Raw genomic sequence first — 18,866 nt, 5'->3', positions numbered from 1 at the left:
AGACGGATGGATATAAACTGGGTCTTAGAGGCATCAAACTTAACTAGATTTCGTCTACCCAAGTCTGCATGAAGAAGTTGTGTCAAGAGGAGATGCAGATGGAGTGAGAAAAAAAGGAGCAGAAATGATGGATGTGAATGAATGCAGTGTGAGTCGTCTGCATATGATTGCATCAGATTATTTGTGGAGAAGAATCGTTGAAAAAAAGAGAAAAGGTGTAGTGTACAGGACAGAACTTTGAAGGACACTGCTGTTGATGGAGAAAAAAGGAGGAGGCTGTTCCATCAACAAGTACAGAGATAGCTCGGCCGGAGAAGAAGCTAAAGGAGCAAAGTGAGAAAGGGAAGCCAGATAAGGGAGCTTAGAGATGAGACCCCAATGCCACACGGTGTCAAAAGCGTTGGATATTTCAAGAGAAACTACACACGACTCTCCAAAATCTTTAAGGTATGATGACTAGATATTAATGAGATAGGCAGAAAATATCACCAGTGGATCTTGCCCTACGGAAGCCATACTGGTGACCAGAAAGAAGACCGTGAGGTTCCAGGTGTCTAAGGATATGAGAGCTGAGGACGGATTCAAAGACTTTAGAAATGTCTAAGGAATAGGACAATAGTTAGATGGGTCAGAACAGTCACCCTTCTTAGGGATGGGATGTATCAACGTATGCTTCCAAGGAGAAGGAAAACTTTTATTTTTTAAATAGAAACGGAACAGATGAACAATCACAGGTGGAAGTTCAGAGGCACACTCTTTCAGTACCCGGGGATAGTTGCCATTAGGACCATGTGCCTTGCTTGTGTCCAGAGAAAGAAGCTCATCTATCTACCTCCCAGATCTTCCTCTCTCCCTTTCCTGATTCTCTCTGCCTTGCTTCCCTTTCTATTATTGTTCTATTTCCTAACTTGTTTCTTTCCTTAGTCAACTTCTCTCCCTGTTCTTTTGTCCTCCCTGCCCTGCTTCTCTACTCGTCCTTGTCCTCACCTCCGCCCTCTACCATCTTACCTGCTCTGCTCCCTGACCTTCCTCCTTTCAATTTCATGTTCTCTTTATACATTTCTCTGCCTGCCTTCCTGCTATGCCTCACTTCCTGCCTTATTTTTCTCACTACCCTGCTCTCTCCCTGCCTCTGCTTCCCTCCTCCCTCCCTACATTTGCTTCCCTCCAAGTCTCTTTGCTCTGCTTCTCCCTTCCTGGCCTTTTTACATGTAAGCGCCACTTCCCTCCCTAGCCTGCTCACCTCCCTGCTTCCCTGCAGGGGTGGTGCTGCCAGGTGTCGGATCGTCAGGAAGTGCTGGCCAACGGGACTCTGCTGGTGCGGCAGGTGTCCAGGGAGGCTGACGGAGGAAGATACACCTGCGTCGCCACCGCCGGGGAGGACATCACCAGGGAAGACCTTCAGGTCAACGTCATGGGTCAGTCCCTCTGCTGTACTACTGCTGGCCAGGGGTGGGTCATACACTAGGATCATGGGTCAGTCCCCTGCTGTACTGCTGCTGGCCAAGGGTGGGTCATACACTAGGATCATGGGTCAGTCCCCTGCTGTACTGCTGCTGGCCAGGGTGGGTCATACACTAGGATCATGGGTCAGTCCCCCTGCTGTACTACTGCTGGCCAGGGGTGGGTCATACACTAGGATCATGGGTCAGTCCCCTGCTGTACTACTGCTGGCCAGGAGTGGGTCATACACTAGGATCATGGGTCAGTCCCCCTGCTGTACTGCTGCTGGCCAGGGATGGGTCATACACTAGGATCGGGGACACTTGAGCTAGAACCAGGAGCACAAGGGGTGGTTCACACATTACAATCGGGAAACTAAGGTCATGTCATACATTTGAATCGGGGACACTAGGTGGTGTGTCATACACTAAGATCGGGAACACTAGTGACTGATGTTACGTTGGAAACAGACACCAGGAGAGGGTTATACTCTGGAAGCGGACACATAAGCGGCAGGTCATACACTAGTAGCGGGGTCACCGGGGAGTGTGGTACTAGGGGCAATTCATACACTAGAAACGGAGACATCAAGGACTGATCATACACTGGGTGGGGACACCATGGCAGGTCATTCACTAGGAGTGGGGACACCAGAGGTAGGTCATACACTAGGAGTAGGGACATCAGAGGTAGGTCATACACTGTCAGTGGGGACACCAGGGGTAGGTCATAAACTAGGAGTGGGGACACCAGGGGTATGTCATACACTTGGAGTGGAGATACCAAGGGCAGGTCATACCCTGTTCACTCAGATCTGATAGCTGGAGTCTAGAAACGTTTGAATTAAGAGTGCTGATTGGTTAATGAAACACTCAGGAGCGTGGTAAAACTACACCTCCTCTTCTTAACACATTTATATTCATAATTGTAAATTGCTTTCAATATAAGAAGCCAGTTTAAATATGGAATGATTTCCGAAGCTAAAGAGGTAGAAATTAGCATAAAAAGTTTACCATTATCAAAGAAAATTAGAGTCGATTATAAAGTTTTATAAAACGATGATAAGTAACGCTTGAAAATATTGTAAACATTGCTTAGCGCCAGTTTTCTTTATTCTGTAGATAATTATTATTTGCCAGTTGACGTAATCTTTTTTTAAATCTTTTATGTTTGGCTTTATTTTATATGATTCAAAGAAAAAAAATTAGGCAAATTCGACACCAGAAGTTCAAAGGTCTAACATCTGACACCAACACATTGCATGCGCTTTCAGATCGTCTGTTTCATATTTTCACATTTGTTCTCCACGATGCGTTTTGCACTGGTCGCTATATTTCGGAAGATACAAGATCAGTCAAATACTATTCCCGAAATGTTATACCACGTCTTATTTTGCTTTATTTCTGGCTGAGGAAATATTTGAAAATGAAGAAATGGTAGGAAACTAGAGCGGCAAGTGCTAAAGTCTGCCACACTGCAACTTACTCCTCATTATTCAAATGTTTTTAGTTGTTTACTTTACACCTTCTTACTGTAATGTGATGATATTATGAAAACCTTTTCATTATAGTATGATGTGATAGACTTGACGGGTGTCGTGTACACTTAGGTAAGGATTACAGAGCAGGCGGGTGAATCAGAGAAGTGTTATAAGAATTGTCAGATATTTCAAGCCTTAACCAGCAATAGTTACGTCTGATAATCATAAAATATCAAAAAATATTGTAAATGTATCCTTAATAAGGCAATGCCTTGATCTGTCTAACTATAAGTAAACGAATAGATGGCAATGAAAAGTAGAATAGGCTACCACAGCAGCCTGACTGATGCCGAGTCGCCACCCTCTGGCCGGAGATGTTCCCGCGGAGGCCAGTCATTGTTGACTGATAACCTAAAGTGACTCCCTACTCCACGCACACCCTTCACCTGTTTGTGTCCACCGATAGCAGCTACACTCTGTGTCAACCCAGCTATCAGATCTAAGTGATCAGGGTACAGGAGTGGGGATACCAGAGGTAGGTCATACATTAGGTGTAGGGACATCAGGGCCGAGTCATATACTAGGAGTGGTAATACCAGGGGCGTAAAATACACTAGGAGTGGGAACACCAGGGGTAGGTCATACACTAGGAGTGGGGACACCAGAGGCAGGTCATACACAAGGAGTGGGGACATCAGGGGTGTGTTATACGATGGTAGTGGGGACACCAGGGGTAGATCATACATTAGGAGAGGGGACACTCGGGGTAGGTCATACACTAGGAGTGGGAACACCATTGTTGGAACCACTATTCCTTCAAACATACCCATTTTTGCTTTTCGAGATAATGTTCTCGTCTTCCACACACTTTTCAACGTTCCAAGAACTTTCGCCCCCTCCCCCACCTTGTGACTCACTTTCGCTTCCATGGTTCCATCCGCTTCCAAATCCACTCCCAGACATGTAAAACGCTTCACTTCTTCCAGTTTTTCTCCATTCAAACTTACCTCCCAGTTGACTTGTCCCTCAACCCTACTGTACCTAATAACCTTGCTCTATTCACATTTACTCTCAGTTTTCTTCTTTCACACACTTTACCAAACTCAGTCACCAGCTTCTGCAGTTTCTCACCGAATCAGCCACCAGCGCTGTATCATCAGCGAACAACAGCTGATTCACTTCCCAAGCTCTCTCATCCACAACAGACTGCATACTTGCCCCTCTTTTCAAAACTCTTGCGTTCACCTCCCTAACAACCCCATCCATAAACAAATTAAGCAGCCATGGAGACATCACGCACCCATGCCGCAAACCTACATTCACTGAGAACCAATCACTTTCCTCTCTTCCTACACGTGTACATGCCTTACATCCTCGATAAAAACTTTTCATTATTTTTAGCAGCTCACCTCCCACACCATATACTTTTAATACCTTCCACAGAGCAACTCTGTCAACTCCATCATATGCCTTCTCCAGATCCACAAATGCTACATACAAATCCATCTGTTTTTCTAAGTATTTCTCCTATACATTCTTCAAAGCAAGCACCTAATCCACACATCCTCTACCACTTCCAAAACCACACTGCTCCTCCCCAATCTGATGCCCTGTACAAGCCTTCACTATCTCAATCAATACCCTCCCATATAATTTTCCAGGAATACTCAACAAACTTATTCCTCTGTAATCTGAGCACTCACCTATATCCCCTTTGCCTTTGTACAATGGCACTATGCATGCATTCCGCCAATCCGCAGGGACTTCACCATGAACAACATACACTGAATATCCTCACCAGCCAGTCAACAACACAGTCATCCCCTTTTTTAATAAATTCCACAGCAATACCATCCAAACCAGCCACCTTGTCGGCTTTCATCTTCCGCAAAGCTTTCACTACCTCTTCTCTCTGTATGAAATCATTCTCCCTGACCCTCTCACTTCGCACACCACCTCGACCAAAACAACCTATATCTGCCATTCTATCATCAAACACACTCAACAAACCTTCAAAATACTCATTCCATCTCCCTCTCACTTCAGCACTACTTATCATTACCTCCCCATTTGCCCCCTTCACCGACGTTTCCATTTGTTCTTGTCTTACGTACTTTTATTTATTTCCTTCCAAAACATCTTTTTATTCTCCCTAAAACTTAATGATAATCTCTCACCCCAACTCCCATTTGCCTTCTTTTTCACCTCTTGCACCTTTCTCTTGACCTCTTGCCTCTTTCTTTTATACATCTCCTAGTCATTTGCACTATTTCCCTGCAAAAAATTGTCCAAATGCCCCTCTTTTCTCTTTCAATTATAATCTTACTTCTTCATACCACCAGTCGCTACCCTTTCTAATCTGCCCACCTCCCACCTTTCTCATGCCACAGGCATCTTTTGCGCAAGCCATCACTGCTTTCCTAAATACATCCCATTCCTCCCCCACTCCCTTTACGTCATTACGTCATATATATATATATATATATATATATATATATATATATATATATATATATATATATATATATATATATATATTTTTTTTCTTTCTTTTAAACTATTCGCCATTTCCCGCGTTAGCGAGGTAGCGTTAGGAACAGAGGACTGGGCCTTTTTTGGAATATCCTCACCTGGCCCCCTCTGTTCCTTCTTTTGGAAAATTTAAAAAAAAAAATGAGAGGGGAGGATTTCCAGCCCCCCGCTCCCTCCCCTTTTAGTCGCCTTCTACGACACGCAGGGAATACGTGGGAAGTATTCTTAATCCCCTATCCCCAGGGATAATATATATATATATATATATATATATATATATATATATATATATATATATATATATATATATATATATATATATATATATATATATATTCTTCTTTTTCTTTTCATACTATTTGCCATTTCCCGCGTTAGCGAGGTAGCGTTAAAAACAGAGGACTGGGCCTTTGAGGAAATATCCTCACCTGGCCCCCCTTCTCTGTTCCTTCCTTTGGAAAATTGAAAAAAAAAAAAACGAGAGGGGAGGATTTCCAGCCACCCGCTCCCTTCCCTTTTAGTCGCCTTCTACGACACGCAGGGAATACGTGGGAAGTATTCTTTCTCCCCTATCCCCATATATATATATATATATATATATATATATATATATATATATATATATATATATATATATATATATATATATATATGTTATTATTATTATTATCATTATTATGGATTTGTTTGTAGCATTTGTGGATCTGGAGAAGGCATATGACAGAGTTGATAGAGATGCTCTTGTGGAAGGTACTAAGAATATATGGTGTGGGAGGTAAGTTGTTAGAAGCAGTGAAAAGTTTTTATCGAGGATGTGAGGCATGTGTACGTGTAGGAAGAGAGGAAAGTGATTGGTTCTCAGTGAATGTAGGTTTGCGGCAGGGGTGTGTGATGTCTCCATGGTTGTTTAATTTGTTTATGGATGGGATTGTCAGGGTGGTGAATGCAAGAGTTTTGGAAAGAGGGGCAAGCATGCAGTCTGTTGGGGATGAGAGAGCTTGGGAAATGAGTCAGTTGTTGTTCGCTGATGATACAGTGCTGGTGGCTGATTCATGTGAGAAACCGCAGAAGCTGGTGACTGAGTTTGGTAAAGTGTGTGAAAGAAGAAAGTTAAGAGTAAATGTGAATAAGAGCAAGGTTATTAGGTACAGTAGGGTTGAGGGTCAAGTCAATTGGGAGGTAAGTTTGAATGGAGAAAAACTGGAGAAAGTAAAGTGTTTTAGATATCTGGGAGTGGATCTGGCAGCGGATGGAACCATGGAAGCGGAAGTGGATCATAGGGTGGGGGAGGGGGCGAAAATACTGGGGAGCCTTGAAGAATGTTTGGAAGTCGAGAACATTATCTCGGAAAGCAAAAATGGGTATGTTTGAAGGAATAGTGGTTCCAACAATGTTGTATGGTTGCGAGGCGTGGGCTATGGATAGAGATGTGCGCAGGAGGATGGATGTGCTGGAAATGAGATGTTTGAGGACAATATGTGGTGTGAGGTGGTTTGATCGAGTAAGTAATGTAAGGGTAAGAGAGATGTGTGGAAATAAAAAGAGCGTGGTTGAGAGAGCAGAAGAGGGTGTTTTGAAATGGTTTGGGCACATGGAGAGAATGAGTGAGGAAAGATTGACCAAAAGGATATATGTGTCGGAGGTGGAGGGAACGAGAAGAAGTGGAAGACCAAATTGGAGGTGGAAAGATGGAGTGAAAAAGATTTTGAGTGATCGGGGCCTGAACATGCAGGAGGGTGAAAGGCGGTCAAGGAATAGAGTGAATTGGATCGATGTGGTATACCGGGGTCGACGTGCTGTCAATGGATTGAATCAGGGCATGTGAAGCGTCTGGGGTACACCATGGAAAGTTCTGTGGGGCCTGGATGTGGAGAGGGAGCTGTGGTTTCGGGCATTATTACATCACAGCTAAAGACTGAGTGTGAACGAATGTGGCCTTTGTTGTCTTTTCCTAGCGCTACCTCCACACATGAGGGGGGAGGGGGATGTTACTCCATACGTGGCGAGGTGGCGATGAGAATAAGTAAAGGCAGACAGTATGAATTATGTATATGTGTATATATGTATATGTCTGTGTGTGTATATATATGTGTACATTGAGATGTATAGGTATGTATATTTGCGTGTGTGGACGTGTATGTATATACATGTGTATGGGGGTGAGTTGGGCCATTTCTTTCGTCTGTTTCCTTGCGCTACCTCGCAAACGCGGGAGACAGCGACAAAGGAAAATAAAAGAAATATATATATTATTATCATGCTTGACCATCGTTTCCCGCATTACCGAGGTTGCGCCAGGAAACAGACGAAGAACGACACATCCGCTCACATACACATGTACGGTACATAAGTATAGGCACATACATGCACATACACATATATACACTGTATATGCATACATTCCCAGCGCCAGCCCGCCCTTGTGGATACAGCATCGCCATCGCCTGTGTGTTTGTGTGTGTGTGTGTGTGTGTGTGTGTGTGTGTGTGTGTGTGTGTCAAATTCAAGTTTTTATGATACAATGATGACCAGTGTGCTACCTAAGCTTGTTTTCCTTCTTGAATCAGCTTATTCGCTGTGTGTTGTTATCCTTGTCAAATTGGTATATAACAAAGAGAATAACTGTATACTATGAAAATATTCCATGCATTTTCCTCAGTCCTCCGTGTGTACACCACTGTATGTATTCCCGGTGTATCTTGCTATTCTTCCTACAGTGCCGCCTGTCGTAGATAAGCGGATGATATTGCTGGGAACAGATTTCCCTGTCAAGTCCCGCGCTCGTATCCTGTGTGTGGTAGTGCGTGGCGACCTCCCCCTGTCCTTCAGCTGGACCCATGATGGCCGTCCAATCTCCCTGGGGCCCACTATCTCCGTCAGGTAGGTCCTGCTCCTCCACCATCCCCACGGATGTCAAGCTTGATCGATTAACTTCAATCTTTCCTCAGTGTACCTTGGACATTCATCTTACCTCCCGCTCGCCATCTCTACGGCCCAGCATTACTGTCAGAGAAGTTCCATTCCTTACCAGGGCTTCTACAACCCATTACCTCCGTCACATATTTTCCCCATCTCACCATTTCCAGGGATCAATGGCATTTTTCTCGGCTGGGCTCTACGAGTCGTCTTTAATCTAATTAATTCTTCTAATACGCAATGGAACCTTTAACTTTTCCCAAAATTACGTTTTGATTTCTGATTCGTCAAAAAAAAAAAAAATACACAAAAAAATGTCACTACTTTTGTCCTTGTGAATGTAGAAATAAGATTTGTTTAGATCTGGAGACAGAATATGATAAGGTTGATAGAGATGCTTTGTGTAAGGCATTTCGAATATGTGGTGTGAGAGGAAAGCTATGAGAATTCTGCAGCGAGGAGTCTTTAAGAAAAGAGTAAGATATAAGTTGTGAGTAGGTAGAGAAGAAGGCGAGTGGTTCAAAGTGAAGATGGCTTGCGATATGGGTGCATGATGTCACCATGACTGTATGATTTGTTTATGGATGGGGTGGTAAGAGAGGTGAATGTACGGGTCTTGGAGAGAGGGACGAGTATGCAGTCTGTTGGGGATGGAGGGTTAGTGCTTTGCTGATGACACGGTGCTGGTGGCAGATTCGATTAAGAAACTAGATAGGCTTGTGCCTGAAACTGGGAGAGTGCATGAAGAAGAATGTTGAGAGTATATGTGAATAAGAGCAAGGTAATTAGCTGTAGCAGTGTAAAGAGACATGTTAGCTGGGTGGTAAGTTTGAACTGGAAAAACCTGGGACGCGTTTCATTTTCCCCGTTGACTCATGGGAATATACTTGATCACTCGCAAAATTGTGATCCTTTCCAACATATATATATATATATATATATATATATATATATATATATATATATATATATATATATATATATATATATATCTTAGTTTTGAGGCAGGCGTGTAGCAATTCTTTTAGCCACATGATATCACAGTATCAAGCTGGTTGCCAACACCAGTGGGACACAGGAGCTGGGGTTCCCTTCCCACACGACAATTGGCAAAATCATGAATTCTGGAATTCTGGAAGAGATGATGTTGATCTGTGTCCTTGCGTCTTTGTCGTACCCTGTCGTCCACACCTCTGCAGTAGATACACTAGTGATTAGTGGGGCAGCAAGGCCAAGGCATCAACAACCAAAGCGTGGAGCAATGAGGATCAAGATCATCCCCAAGATAAGATTTTGCGACGAGAAGTAAGAGTGGCCAGCGAATGAGATAAACAGTTAGGAAAACCCAAGAAAGATTACCCTCAGGACGGAGTATTAAGTAGGCAGGAAGTGCCAAGCTAAGGAAGGTGTTTCCTGTTTTCATGAGAGACAATGAACCAACGGAAGAGCGAGTAAACGAGGGAGGCAATGAACAGGAAGAACGAACAGGGAACAACGAGAGGGACCCAGCGGGGGGCCAGCCTCACAAATAATGCAGAGGGAGCAGGAATGACAAACATTGGAAGAACAAGAATACAAGATTCATGTACAAAAGCGGATGGACTGATGGCTAATAGCAGTGAACTCGAGATTCGCGCCACACGTGGACCGTTACACTAGATATTGCTGGGATTCTGGAGACGAAACAAACCAAAGGGTGAACGTCAAGTTTGATTCTTGAGGATACGTAATGGCGATGAATGGAAGAAAAGATAGACGAGGAGAAGATCTTGATCTGGTGGTAAGATTTATCCTAATATTTCAGAAAATGTTGGTGGGAATAGGTCGTTCAAACAATACAAAATAGAACAAGTGACAGTTGGAATAAATATCAGAATCATTTATGCGTTATAGCCTTCCGAAGAAAACAAATGAAGTAAGTAAACTTTTAATTGAAAATGTCGGTTCAATCAGGATGTTGCAAAGAGGCAATAAGATAAGCTCTTCTTGGACCCGGAAAATCTGGATTCATAATAATCAAGAGAATTGTAGGAGTGTAAATTTTAAAAATGTGTGCAGGACATCTTCCTGCAGCAGTATACCACATAGCTCGCTACATAACCATTAATGAATCTCTCATTCACATACAACAGTTAGCACATGGAAATCAAGCATACTGTCTCCTTTGAGATACGTTATCATGAAGTGCCTGAATTTGAGTAGATGGTCAGTGAAGAGATCACAATGAAACCAGAAGGGACGCACTGTCATAAAAGCCTCTGTACGTCTATTGTGAGGAAATCAGTTAACGGGACTCAGTAGACGGAAGAATAAAGCGTTCATCAGTAAAGCATGAAGTATGGCTCAGCAGGTTATGTGAGAATTATCAAGAAAAATAAAGATTTAGCAGAAATGCTGAGTGATCTGATCCCACCTACGATGATATTTTGTTTGTCTAGAAGATTAAGGAACACCTCAAGAACCTGAGGATTTTTACCTAAAGAACGTACTTACAGGCTGAGCATCAACAACAGATGATGAATATGTTGTAAGTATATATTACGACACTGTAACATGTGAGGAGGTAAGGGGACAACGTACGTCCTACGAAGGTATAAAACTAGTGTTGTTAAGCCTAAATACGACTCGCTTACTGTTACTTTAACCTGACTGGACTCTCATGACGACGTTACTTTCACAGTAAAATGTAGATCAACAACAGATCCAGCACCTTCCTCTCTAAACCATCGAACAGGAAATCATAAAACTTCGTTGTCTTCAAAATACTTGACAAAATCACATGAGCCCAGCATGGAAAACAGATGGAAGGATTTTGAAAGAGATGGTAAAGATCAATGTTTAATATTGCAATATTATTGACGGACTAAATTGGATAATATCTTAAGAAAAAAAAGGTAACCATCAGACGAAAATCACCCAAATTTAAAACATTGATCCATTAACATGTTCAAATGTGATTTATCAAGTTCAGTTCTCCCGCTGAAGGTTGTACACTTCAGCAATCTGAAGGTTTCATTGACGTAACTGTTACAATATTATCCAGACCTGTGACTATATGCCCACAACAAGACGCCATCAAGACACATACAAAGTGCACATCAGAACAACCCAACCAAACAAGAAATCGTGGAAAATAAGACACATTCCAGCTTTTGCACACCAGCCTCAGTAGACGATATATCCTTCAAGTCATTTACGCAAAGGAACTAAATCTTCTGTCGTCGCACAGATCACAAGATTGAAAAGAATAATTCAAACTGTCCATCAACACTCGCCATGTGACCATACGTCACCATCCTTAAAAGGGTAACTGTTGATTTGGTTTTCTCACGGTGTAAAATGACAAGTGGTAAGGTAACACTTGAAAGTCGCGGAACATCAGAGAAAATGGGATCTTGGAGAACGCTTGGGGTTTACTGAGTGATGTTTCTGGCGAAAATATGAGAGACAAAGATTACTAGGTTCTTAAGTGTTCTCATGTTGCCTACAGTGTGTGCACCATTCATGTTTGCTTCATCTGTGTTAACACGTAAGATTTTGTTGCTATTTGAAAGTATATACGCATTTTTCTCGCTGCTTGATATGTGGAAAGCGTCTGAGTAGGTTATCTTTTTGCTACTAATTCTTCCTCATCCTCCCGTATGGTTTGTGGTGTGTGTGTGTGTGTGTGTGTGTGTGTGTGTGTGTTTGGAGGGGACGGGGGGAGGCAGCAAGGCCCTTGTGTTCCTTGTTCTTAACATAATTTATTTCAGCTAAATTTATGCTTCATTTTCTGTTTTCCATGGGCTTTCCTTGTGTTCTCAGTGGTTTACTTCATCTGTTTATGTTTTAATACCTGTTATTTGTTCTAGTTATACCGAGTAAAATGATGTTGATTTAGGGTGTTCCAGCTTTACTTTGTAAGATGATGTTGGCTTCGGAAATTCTAAATATGCTCCTTAAAAATGGAGTTGTGTCTGGGGATTCTAGTCATACTGTGCGTAATGGCGTTAGCTTCGGGGATTCTATTTATGCTGAGTATAATGGTGTTGTCTTTGGTGATTCTAGTTAAGTTGTGTATCAGGATGGGAGACAGACGTCGGGGATTCACTCGCCAATGATGACAGTGACTTGTGATACCTGTTTGCCCCGACGTGTTTGTTTACCTCCTCTGATTTCTTTCCCTCGTGGGTGGGATTCTCTGAGCTTGATCATACGATAATCTTGTGATGAAATCAAACACGTTATATGGTAATACTGCTCATCACTCCCCAGATGATCTATATTACAGTAATTTTGATATATTTTTTGTCCTTTGTGGTAGCAGTAGTTTCCTGTCGTGGTGCTTGCCCTGCACCTTAGGTCTGGTTAGTGCAGCATCGTCTACTTTGGCTTAGAATTCAACAGGTTACGTCATTTGATATCTGTGCTCATTAGGTTGTTCAGAGTGTCAGTCATTTCTCAACAAGGTTCGAGTCGGATTCTTCAAAGCTCTCTCTCCACTATGGCTCTGTTCATGGATATTACAACCATTATATTAATATACAGAGAGGATGTTCTGCACATCGTATGGAAAGAGGAGCATCAAGTTTCTGAACATACTCTTCGTTGGTGAAGCTCTCAGGTTGTTTATGTTCTCTTTAAAAGACGTTCTTTCCCTTGAATCAGTCTCTACCTCCTCATCATCTGTTAGCAGCTGAGTGAAGCAGTGAACGAATCACTGGATGGATCTCCTCCCTCAGATGGTCAACTCCTTATGGTTGTGTGACCAACTGTCTGTACCTGAGGACAGTGAAGGCAGACAGTGATGGCTGCTGTTGGAGGGTGAATCAAGTCTCTGTACGATCCAGCAGTTCCAAGTGGAGTTTGATCAGCTGTGTCTTCACCTCACCACAAAAGAACTACTCCCTTGAATTCCTTCCTAGTAGTCAGAGAAGACACACTGTTACCGAGGCTGGACCTCATTCTTGGTGACAGTGCTGGAGACCCCCACATATGGGACAATATCCATGAGTCTAGAAGGATTCATTGAGATAACTAATCACACAGACGATATCCATAATAGAATTCACTTTGTTAGTATCCATCTTGGAGCAGGAGGCAGCGACGTCTTCTTTGTGGGCACAGGCTGTGTTGTAGTTTGTGATGCGAGCCTTCAGAGCCTTGAGTTGACTGGCCATTGAACGAATTTGAGGAATCCCACCGATGTGTGTTAGGTCCTCCTCTAGCACGGCTGGAACTCTCTCCAGTTCTCTCACTCTATTGAGAGAGTCGTGATAAAACATGAACACCTCACGCGATGTGGAGTCGAACTTTATGTTGTGCTATTCCTTCTTACGTAAATTTAGGATGGCCAGCTCCAACTCATGGTTAAAGATATGAGCGATAGGGATGTTCACTGATTCCACTGCCCTGGGGACCACTCACTCCTTCGTAAGGCGCCGTATTCATCCCTGCTTCATTCATGGTCTAGTTCACCAGTTTCTGTTTCTGTTTTCTGGTGGTCACCCCAGCTGACGTGCTGAGAGCAGAGTCGATGGCAGCCTGTTCAACCTCAGCTGTAAAACCTTCAAGTCTTTGCAGTCCTACGAACTGGTTGACAGGTTCCCCCTCCTCCATGTGGCGGATGTAGGGAGACTCGTTCAGCCACGCAGTGATCAGTGCCGTCATCTTAGAGAACCGACACTGTTGGATTCCTTTCAGTGTCTTGGTGCTGGATACGAGCCATGATGTCACTGAAGGTCTTTGCAGTGTCTGTTCATACAGTTCCCCCGCCCCCTACATGCAGGTTATTCTTCTGGCGGTGGCACATGTTGGAAGGCCCAGAAGCTCCAGTTGTGGTTGGCAGTGGCGGAGGCTGAGTTGAAGAGTGTAGTACACCACTTACGCTGCTGGCTGTCCATTCTCCGATGTATAATGGCTAGAGCAGCCTCCTGGGACTGCAACTGTGTTTTCATGGTACTGACAACGTGGAGTGACCAGCACACAACACATCTCACGGTCATCCACTGGATCCATATGGACATAAGTTGTCGCAGCGAAGCTAACAAAGATAATGGCATTCTAGCTCTCCTTACACGAAGAGGTCATGACATACTTATGGTCAGAAAAAAGCATTTCAGAGAGAGAGAGAGAGAGAGAGAGAGAGAGAGAGAGAGAGAGAGAGAGAGAGAGAGAGAGAGAGAGAGAGAGAATTTTTGATGTAGACTATCACCAACGTTGTTTCATACTGAACATCTTCTCTGGCAGGTTTTTACAGCATGATTTCCTTCCGTTTTATCTTTCTCACAACCGTCGCTTTATTTCGTTGGGAAGATGGAGGAGAAAGTCAAGTTATACTCAGTCCAACGAGTCCACCACTGGTGGGTGATGATTCCGTTTGAAAGTCATTTGCTGTGATGAGCTATTGTATAGAGACATTCAGTCATCCGGTGAAGGGTGATCAGTATGGTAAACCAGCTCATGAATATCGTCTCTGTGGCAAGTCTGTCAGTATAACAAGTTCATCAGGTAAGTACAGTAAGTCAATCAGTATGGTGGGAAGTTTGAATAACTCATACATCATAATGATTTATGTAAGTTACATAGGTTGATGTAATAATTGAGATAGATGCATTAGTTCTGGAAACCAGTCACTGCAGTAAGTTATATATCTTATTCCAATGAGTCAGTCTAATTGGTCAGTCACTAGGATCAACTGACGTATTAAGTCAGTACACACACTGAGAGGACTGTGTCAGGACAGTGTATCATTTACAGTAGCAAGTCAAACACTACAAGTATTATAAGCAGTGTAGGAAGTCACATCTGGCAACTTTTCCACTTTTAGGCTTAATCTGAGTCACCACTGTGAGTACAGTGAGTCACTACAGAATGCAGTATAGTGGGTCACTCCACTGAGCAGAGTAATGAGTCACTGCAATATGTAGTGTGGTGAATCACTACACTGAGTAGAGTAGTGCGTCGCTACAGTGAAGAGTGTAGTCAGTCACTAAAATGAGTAGCGTCGCGAGTCACCACAGAGAATAATACAGTGAGTCACAAAAGTGAGGCGGTGTATTCAGAAACTTTATTTGGTTGATGTTATGAACCTGTGAAGTAAAACAGTTCAGTATCAACATAACTTGGAGTCAGCTTACTGACTGTGTTACTAACGTGCGTCATGTAGTGTGGTGTATGGCGTCAGCATACTGAACACATAGTCAGTCAGTACAGAAAGCCAGCCAGCGTCAGTCAGAGATGCCTCAGTAAGGTGACCACAGTCTGTATCTTGGGCAGGTCCCTGGACGAGTACACCAGCGTACTGCTCTTCACCTCACTGCGGGAGGAGGATGCTGGCACCTACACCTGTATAGCCACCAACGCCGTCGGCTCCGACAACCAGAACGTCCAGCTCATTGTGAAAGGTCTGCTATGCCCCTCACCTCTCACATGTCAAAGACTTGCTATGTGTCTCATTTCTCACTCACTATCAAAGACCTACTTGCCCCTCACCTTCCACCCACTATCTGCTATGCCCCTCACCTCTCACTTCTTGCTAAAGGTCTACTATGCTCCTCACCTCTCGCTTGTCAAATATCTGCTCTGACCTTAACCTCAAAGGACAGCTCTGCCCTCTCAGCTCTCACATGTTGCCAGAGATCTGCTGTTACGCTCACCTCTCATAAACATGACCCTTACCCTTCATTTGTTGCCAACGGCGTTCTTTGACCTACACTTCTCATTCTTAGATCATTCACTTTCATCTTTACACATCGCATTGTAAATCATGTGCATGCTACAAGAGAATTTGCCTGACAATTGGAAAATGTATTCGGTTGTTTGATTACTTCCAGTTTTAATAGAGGATGTAAGGCATGTGTACGTGTAGGAAGAGAGGAAAGTGATTGGTTCTCAGTGAAGGTAGGTTTGCGGCAGGGGTGCGTGATGTCTCCATGGTTGTTTAATTTGTTTATGGATGGGGTTGTTAGGGAGGTGAATGCAAGAGTTTTGGAAAGAGGGGCAAGTACGCAGTCTGTTGTGGATGGGAGAGCTTGGGAAGTGAGTCATTTGTTGTTCGCCGATGATACAGCGCTGGTGGCTGATTCGGGTGAGAAACTGCAGAAGCTGGTGAAAGAGTTTGGTAAAGTGTGTGAAAGAAGAAAGCTGAGAGTAAATGAGAATAAGAGGAAGGTTACTAGATACAGTAAAGTTGAGGGACAAGTCAATTGGGAGGGTAAGTTTGAATTGAGAAAGACTGGAGGAAGTGAAGTGTTTTAGATATCTGTGAGTGGATTTGGCAGCGGATGGAACCATGGAAGTGGAAGTGAATCATAGGTTGGGGGAGGGGGCGAAAGTTCTGGCAGCGTTGAAAAATGTGTGGAAGTCGAGAACATTATCTTGGAAAGCAAAAATGGGTATGTTTGAAGGAATAGTGGTTCCAACAATGTTATATGGTTGCGAGGCGTGGGCTACAGATAGAGTTGTGCGGAGGAGGGTGGATGTGCTGGAAATGAGATGTTTGAGGACAATATGTGGTGTGAGGTGATTTGATCGAGTAAGTAATGTAAGGGTAAGAGAGATGCGTGGTAATAAAAAGAGTGTGGTTGAGAGAGCAGAAGAGGGTGTGTTGAAATGGTTTGGTTACATGGAGAGAATGAGTAAGGAAAGATTGACAAAGAGGATATATGTGTCAGAGGTGGAGGGAACGAGAAGTGGGAGACCAAATTGAAGGTGGAAAGATGGAGTGAAAAAGATTTTGAGTGATCGGGGCCTGAACATGCAGGAGGGTGAAAGGCGTGCAAGGAATAGAGTGAATTGGAACGATGTGGTATACCAGGGTCGATGTGCTGTCAATGGATTGAACCAAGGCATGTGAAGCGTCTGGGGTAAACCATGGAAAGTTTTGTTGGGCCTGAATGTGGAAAGGGAGCTGTGGTTCGGTGCATTATACATGACAGTTAGAGACTGAGTGTGAACGAATGTGGCCTTTGTTGTCTTTTCCTAGCGCTACCTCGCGCACATGCTGGGGGAGGGGGTTGTCATTTCATGTGTGGCGAGGTGGCGACGAGAATGAATAAAGGCAGACAGTATGAATTATGTACATGTGTATATATGTATATGTCTGTGTGTGTATATATATGTATATGTGCTGTGTGTGGACGTGTATGTATATACATGTGTATGTGGGTGTTTTGTGCCATTCTTTCGTCTGTTTCCTTGCGCTACCTTGCTAACGCGGGAGACAGCGACAAAGTATAATAAATGAAATATATATATGTATATATATATATATATATATATATATATATATATATATATATATATATATATATATATATATATATATATATATATATATATATATTGGAAAGGATCACAATTTTGCGCGTGATCAAGATATTCCTATGAGTCCACGGGGAAAATGAAACACGAAAAGTTCCCTAGTGCACTTTCGTGTAATAATCGTGTAATAAAACACGAAAGTGCACTTGGAAACTTTTCGTGTTTCATTTTCCCCGTGGACTCATAGGAATATATATATATATATATATATATATATATATATATATATATATATATATATATATATATATATATATATATATATATATATATAATTTGTTTATGGATGGGGTTGTTAGGGAGGTAAATGCAAGAGTTTTGGAAAGAGGGGCAAGTATGAAGTCTGTTGGGGATGAGAGAGCTTGGGAAGTGAGTCAGTTGTTGTTCGCTGATGATACAGCGCTGGTGGCTGATTCATGTGAGAAACTGCAGAAGCTGGTGACTGAGTTTGGAAAAGTGTGTGGAAGAAGAAAGTTAAGAGTAAATGTGAATAAGAGCAAGGTTATTAGGTATAGTAGGGTTGAGGGTCAAGTCAATTGGGAGGTGAGTTTGAATGGAGAAAAACTGGAGGAAGTGAAGTGTTTTAGATATCTGGGAGTGGATCTGGCAGCGGATGGAACCATGGAAGCGGAAGTGGATCATAGGGTGGGGGAGGGGGCGAAAATCCTGGGGGCCTTGAAGAATGTGTGGAAGTCGAGAACATTATCTCGGAAAGCAAAAATGGGTATGTTTGAAGGAATAGTGGTTCCAACAATGTTGTATGGTTGCGAGGCGTGGGCTATGGATAGAGTTGTGCGCAGGAGGATGGATGTGCTGGAAATGAGATGTTTGAGGACAATGTGTGGTGTGAGGTGGTTTGATCGAGTGAGTAACGTAAGGGTAAGAGAGATGTGTGGAAATCAAAAGAGCGTGGTTGAGAGAGCAGAAGAGGGTGTTTTGAAGTGGTTTGGGCACATGGAGAGGATGAGTGAGGAAAGATTGACCAAGAGGATATATGTGTCGGAGGTGGAGGGAACAAGGAGAAGAGGGAGACCAAATTGAAGGTGGAAAGATGGAGTGAAAAAGATTTTGTGTGATCGGGGCCTGAACATGCATGAGGGTGAAAGGAGGGCAAGGAATAGAGTGAATTGGAGCGATGTGGTATACCGGGGTTGACGTGCTGTCAGTGGATTGAAGCAGGGCATGTGAAGCG

General features: G+C 43.1%; 2 protein-coding genes across 2 annotated transcripts in view; both read left to right on the top strand.

The window, feature by feature from the left end:
• The window catches only part of LOC139759720 (cell adhesion molecule Dscam1-like), a 206,320-nt gene extending 205,716 nt beyond the window's left edge, over window positions 1-604 (top strand). The window contains exon 13 of the mRNA XM_071682115.1: window positions 513-604. Coding sequence (XP_071538216.1) covers window positions 513-604 — 92 coding nt within the window. The remainder of the gene's footprint in view (window positions 1-512) is intronic.
• A 677-nt stretch (window positions 605-1,281) lies between these two features.
• The window catches only part of LOC139759811 (cell adhesion molecule Dscam1-like), a 167,038-nt gene continuing 149,453 nt past the window's right edge, over window positions 1,282-18,866 (top strand). The window contains exons 1-3 of the mRNA XM_071682291.1: window positions 1,282-1,418; window positions 8,173-8,335; window positions 15,629-15,756. Of these exons, the coding sequence (XP_071538392.1) occupies window positions 1,415-1,418; window positions 8,173-8,335; window positions 15,629-15,756 (295 nt within the window). The 5' untranslated portion in view covers window positions 1,282-1,414. The remainder of the gene's footprint in view (window positions 1,419-8,172; window positions 8,336-15,628; window positions 15,757-18,866) is intronic.

The sequence above is a fragment of the Panulirus ornatus genome, chromosome 34 (genome assembly GCF_036320965.1).
Source record: "Panulirus ornatus isolate Po-2019 chromosome 34, ASM3632096v1, whole genome shotgun sequence".
Taxonomy (NCBI): Eukaryota; Metazoa; Arthropoda; class Malacostraca; order Decapoda; family Palinuridae; genus Panulirus; species Panulirus ornatus.
Note: the sequence above shows the minus strand (reverse complement) of the source record. Positions and strands in the feature narration are given on the sequence as shown.